Genomic DNA, 6,548 nt, shown 5'->3' on the forward strand with positions numbered 1-6,548 from the left:
CATGCCCTAAGGTTATAGTCTTTATTTATAATCTTGAATAGTTTCTAAAATTTCTATACAAGCTATTTAAATACAAGGAAAACGTTTGAAATGGTAAAATCTTAATTATATTGAAAGTCATAATTTAACTAGGAAATAGAATTACAAAATAATAAAAGAATTACAAAACAGATATCGTAGGTCCTAGTTTGGGTCCGAAAACAAAAATCCTAGTTTTCATTAGACAATCTAGCAAAATTTCATCTTGATATAACAACTGAATTAAGAATTATGTCTATTCTTATTAAGCTGTACATTGAAGATATTCATAAATTAAGTTAAGAAGACAGTTGAGTTAATTTGGCCTAGAACCAAGAAAATCTTATTCTGGGTGAATGTCCAAAACTGTTGTTTTCAAGGCATCATATTTTCGAAGGAAGGCAAACAATGCACGAACAAACATTAATCTCCAAAACAAGGGAAGAATTAAGGATTAAATTATACAAACATTATGTAATTAATTTAGATCAATCTTAAAATAGAGATTAACTTTGACACAACAATACATGCAATTTCATCACAGATGCACACTTCCGAATTTGAATGAAGCAGAAAGAAAAAAAGACACCCACACTGTGCTAAACCAAAGCTTACTTAAAACTCCTTTCCTTCAGGGATTGTAACTATAACGTTGATATCAGAGGAAGTATTCCCATTAGGAGATGGAACTGCTACTACAAGTCCATCAGCCACCGATCCAATCCAACAAGAAACATGAACGGGTTCGTTGCCATCGTAGAAAGCTAGTTCTTTGATCCCTGAATCATCCAAGCTCAAAGAGTTGACTTGAGTGCTCAGGTTTAGATGAGGCTTTACAAGCTCATTTTTCTTGCAATTTTGGACCCTTATAACGTTAGAAGATTCTTTCACAAACAAAGAAAACCCTGCTGACATTTCACTGCCCAGTTCGCGCTCTGCCTTCTCAATGCAAAGTGACGCAGCCCTCTTGAATAATTCGTTCTTCGCACCCTCAATCTCGGTATCGCCTGAGATCTTGAATATCTTTGTTTCCCAACTGCGTTCGCTAGGCGTGGGGATAATAGTGCTATTAGGAGATAGGCTAGTGTTTTTGAGACTGGGGAGGTAGAATGTGGGCATCTTGAGAGCACCATTGATGGAAAGTAAATTCTTTTGAATACTTGCCCACCTCATTAAGAAGTTTTCCATGATTAAAAGGTCTGCCAAAAGAAGGCTAGAGCTAATCCCAATTGAGTACCCGCCACACTGGAAGTTGGTTACCTGAAAAGGGAAAAAACACCCTTATGTTCTGCTACGCACCATTTTTCTACAAAAGCATGAAATCATGTAGATCTCTGACATCAACGCGCGTGTTTAATCAAGGTAGTTGATAAAAATTACTACTTGACTCACCTGAACATAGAGCAGTGGAGAGAATTGGGGATTCTTTTCATCAATATCCTTCCAGGTGACGAGTTCAGCTTCTAATTTTTCCCTTTCTTCCAAACCAAGAAACTCTCGCAAAGTCATTGTAATCTTTGCCTCAACAAGTCTAGCTCCGCTATCATTTGACACCATCTCTAGTTCTCCATTACCATCTTCACCTCTCCATAGCCGTCCACCAAGCATCGGTTGATCATTCAATGCCCTCCCTAGGGACTCCCTAATCCATCCGGCAACTAGCCAACCGGAATCCTCCTCCCCGGCTTTATTGTAGTAAAGGACTATGTTTAGGCACCCCCGGAAAATATTTGAGCCAACAGGGTCCTTCACTGACACCAGGCATATCTGCCTTGGATCGGTCACAGAGGAGGGTGGCACTGTTTGCATAGCTTCAATTTGCACCTTACGTGCAAACTCACTAGCGACCTGGGTCATTGCCATCTTCTCTAGCACGAGGACAAGCTGAAAATCGGCGTGTAGGGAGGAGGGATATATATAAAAGTTTTCTTTACAGCCCCATTACTGAAAATTACTCTTAATCTTAATTCGTGTGTTGGTTTTAGGCGTGATCCTCCATGTCTGAGAAATTTAAAATAAATTAACAAAGTACGAGTGATTGTGATTGGCCGTTGTAATTCAATTTAATAAAAAGACTGTCAACTTTCAATTGGCTGAATTGTTTAGCTTAAATCGGATTGGTGTGCTGGTATAACTAACTACCTAACTACTCTGATCAGGAGTTGTAAGTGGAAAAAGGTTTCTTGCAGTCTTTACTTTCACAGAATTTGGTAACCAAAAATAGAAACCATACGTCAATTTATTTATCAATATTCTATGATTTTGTTAAAATTAGGATTATAAAATATTAATTACATTTCAATACAATATTGCAGGGTAATAATTACATCATATTACAATTACATTTTAATAAAACTAAAACTATACACAATTTTAGTGTAGATTTTAGATATAGTTTATTTCTTTTGAGTTTCACTGTGGCAAGTTATGTTGATATCATTTTATGCACAGGATTTCTTTCTTTTTATATGGATTCACCCGTGTAAAGTATTAAAAAAATCTTAAAATTAAATTAAAGATTAATTTTATAAAATAGAATCTAGTTTTACATTTTAATTTGACATCTGGTATATTAATGTTGAAGCGAGTGATGACCTTATGACACACATCAGCAAAGCTAAGTATAAAGTCTGGCTCTAGATTATAATTCCAGGCTCAGGCTCAGGATCACCCATAAAAAATGATGGAGAGAATTTTATTCATGGCATAGTATCTTAGATCATCAATTAAATACTATTTTTAACATCTTGAACGTGCTCTTTAAAATCAAATAGGTCGTTGTACTTCCTCGAATTCATCTTTATAAAGTTTTTAGGGAAATACTTTTTCAACATGTTTCAATATAATGGAGAGTCTCTTATATGTTGCTGTGCGATGTTTTTTTCATCGCCTCTACGTGACTGTTTTTAGCTTTGAACTATTGTAATGGGATTCTGATAGAGAACAACATTTGGTGAGAGCTATGGCCTTCCCTTTTAATGCGTGGAGATCATGTTTTCGTGACCCTGTAGAGAAATGCTCACCGTAGTAACAATACCTTTACTTGGAATAGTAGAGGTGTTATGTCTACTTTTTTCCATTTTGTTTTGCTTAGTTATTTCTCCTATAAAATAAAGCTCTTAATGCCTATAAAATAGTTGTATTCATAATGGGATGATAGTAAGTTTTCAGCGAACTTTTCTTTCTTGTCCTCTTTAAAATGATATTGATAATTTATTTTTTATAATTAATTATTACCAAAAAAAAGTTTAATTCACTTTATTTACTATTGATATTTTTTATCATATTATTAAATTTACCAAGCTATTAAACTCAATCAAATTAATAATCAAAATCTTGTATTTTTCTTGTTTTTTTTTTAATATTGATTGTTGAAGATATTATCAAATCTACTAAAGATAATACTGATACTAAAGATAAACATGATCAGGGATCATTGATATTAAAGATAATCGTGATCTCTTATCATATCTACATAAAAGATTATTACTGATACTGAAGATAATCATGATCAAGGATCATTGATACTAAAAATAATCGTGATCTCTTATCATATCTACATAAAAGATTATTACTGATACTGAAGATAATCATGATCAGTGATTATTAATACTAAAGATAATGTCATATCTATTGAAGATAATACTGATATTGAAGATAATTATGATCAGAGATTACTATCATAATCAGTGATATCTAATATTGAAGAGATCATGATACCACTGATACAGAAGATAATCATGATTTCTGATCATATCTGCACAAAAGATTAATGATACTGAAGATAATTGTGATTATATATGTAACAGATATTTGAGGAATTAAGTATATATCTTATCATTCATTACATTCATAATGATAGGATTTTTGAACTAGGGATCATAATATATATATATATATATAAGACCATGATGTAACAGTATTGTTTAAATAAATAAAAAATATTTATGTATTTCTTCTTCCACACATCTCTCTTTCTTTATTCTTTTATCTTACATTGACATCATATGAACATCATTATTTTTACATTAAAAGGAAAAAAGAATATATGACACTAACATATCTAGTTTAAACGTTTGCTAGAATTCGCAAGCTTTTACCTCGAGCAAAAGGGAGCGAAGGTAAAAATGGGACTGCAACATCAAAGATCATTGGAAAAATTCTAGTTCATTGAAGAAAGATGTAATAAAATACTACAATCAATAACTATAACCTATCATTGAATTTGCTCTTAAGATTTTGCATGCAGCTGTGAAAAAATTGAGCGTTATCTTTATTGCACTTGTGCGGCATCATGGCAAAAACATTCACCCTCAAAATCTTATCTGGTAAATGTGGAGAAATAAGGAATTCTTGTCTTTTATTAGTGGAAAAATAAAATGGGAGTCGCCACCTAATATTTTGGTCACTAGAAATCCCAGTTGGTCTCAAAGATCAAATACGGGGACTGATTTTGTAAAAGGAAGGTATTAACACCCCAAATACGTCTTACCTAAGGTAGGCTGTATTGTTTTATTATCTGATAAAATCTGAAGTCTTGTCATATTTTCTAGTTGTTGGTCCGTCTATGATTTAAGAAAAGTTCTCCTCGGTAAGGAGATCCTTGTCTTATCATGTAAAACCTAATCGTTCCAACATCAATAAAAGAATTTAATATACGGAATATGTTTTACATATAAGGTCGTAACCCCAGATATTAAAAGAAAAAAATAATTTTTTTGGAATTTTTGAAATATTGGCTAGTTCTTATGGCATTAATAAACTAGTTATTAAAGCCAAAATGCATGCTAAAACCCTTTTTTTATAAAGATACAATATGATTTTTTTCAGAGAGACTTGGCCGTATGCATGAAAACAAAATATTTTATTTTATTTTTTTATTTTTTTATTATTATTCTTTTTCCTTTTTTATGAAAACTAGATATTTAATATTAGATTTGTATTTTTACAGTATAAAAACACAAATCAATATTGATCAAAATGCAGTAAAATATTTACAGAAAATCACAGATTTCTTAAAAGAATTTTTTAAAAAGAAATTCTTTTATTTTCGGGCTGGGCCCAACTCAGCCCATGTGGTTAGGCTAGACCTAACCATCCGAGCATGACCACAGGCCCAAGCCAGTGACCCATACAAACCATGCACACGTAAAATTACCTTCGCAGTGTTCATGCTCGTTTTTGCAGATAACAAAGACAAGCCCCTATTTCAAGTGCAAGAATTAAAACAAAAGGAATAAGATTACTTGGAATGGAGGCACTGTAGTTCACAATGTTGGTGTCTCACGATGGCTTTGGTGTCGCGATTGTTGGCTATAGTGGTAAATGCTGCTTCTTCTTTTTCTCTCCTCTGTTTCGGTTATATTGTCTGCTTACTCTATTTTTTTTATTCCCTCCTATCAATGGTGTTCTTGTCTCTCTGTAGTGGCTTCGTGGAGGTGTTGTTGATGTTAGTGGTGCCTTTGGTGGCAGCAAAAAAGAGGATGGGTCATGTTACATGAAGGATGTTGTTTCGGTTTTTTTTGTACTTTCTTCTTCTTCCTCCTGCATTCTCTTGTGCTTTGTTCACTCCCTTCCCTTTCTTTCTCTCTCAAATTTTCTTTCCTTTCCTTATTCTCCTCTCTTTTTATGTTTACGCTTCCCTTTTTTTTTTCTCTTTGTGTTTTCCCCCTTCTTCCCCGTTTTCTTTTTACCCGTGCTCCTGCTCCTCCCTTTGTCTCTTCTTCCCCTTTTCTGGTGCAATTCCTCCTTTGGCTTTATAGCTAGAGGACATAGGTGTTTCTTGGTAATAGCCGATGTGCATCACGGTGGCGTGAAGCATGCCCCCCTAAACTCAAACAACTCTAGCGCTCATTCACTATCAAAACTGTTGTGGATGAAGAAGGGGATAAATAGTTGTCAAGGAAACGATGTCATTTTCTAATTTAAAATGCATATTTCTAAGTTGATCCTTGGATTTTTTTGTAATTTTGTAAACAAGCCCCCGAATAAATTGTAATTAGATCCCTTAATTTTAGCGCCTTTTCCGATTTGGTCCTTAGTTTCGGATTATTTCAATCAAGTCCCTAATTGGCCATCAAACTTCAATAATTATGCAATTAAGCCTCTGATTTGAGCAAATCAACTCTTTAAAATTATAATTGGAGCCCAGAACTTTAATTTCATCTAATAAAAGCTTAAATTGAGTTAAAAATCTATTTTTCTTGCAATCAAACCTTTTATAAATTCAATTAAACCTTAGATAAAATTTAATTGATTCATAAATATCTGATTTTAAACTTGTTTTCCTCAAATTGAATTTTTCTTGTCAACATAGCTCTCATCAGTCAAAAATATACTATCAAATTTTACCATTTTACATTTTTGAACCTCCTTAACCAATTGTGGTCTTTTTTCGGTGACACGATTAAAAGATTGATGTCTTCTCCCAAGTGCAGGAGTGTCGAAGTAACAAATAACCCGGCAAGACCGGGGTCGAACCACAAGGAGGTTATTTGTACAAATTATAAATAACAATAATACAACAACAA

The 6,548-nt window shown here is 33.3% G+C and overlaps 1 protein-coding gene across 1 annotated transcript; it reads right to left on the bottom strand.

Moving 5' to 3' along the window:
* Positions 1–447: 447 nt before the first annotated feature.
* On the bottom strand, positions 448–1,922 carry LOC105141895 (pelargonidin 3-O-(6-caffeoylglucoside) 5-O-(6-O-malonylglucoside) 4'''-malonyltransferase-like). Its single transcript, XM_011049279.1, has 2 exons — positions 1,411–1,922; positions 448–1,278 (listed from the first exon to the last, which is right to left on the bottom strand). The coding sequence occupies exons 1-2, from the start codon at positions 1,879–1,881 to the stop codon at positions 634–636; spliced, it is 1,116 nt and encodes a 371-aa protein (XP_011047581.1). The 5' UTR covers positions 1,882–1,922; the 3' UTR covers positions 448–633.
* Positions 1,923–6,548: the final 4,626 nt, after the last annotated feature.

This window comes from Populus euphratica, unplaced genomic scaffold (genome assembly GCF_000495115.2).
Source record: "Populus euphratica unplaced genomic scaffold, PopEup_1.0 scaffold134.1, whole genome shotgun sequence".
NCBI lineage: Eukaryota > Viridiplantae > Streptophyta > Magnoliopsida > Malpighiales > Salicaceae > Populus > Populus euphratica.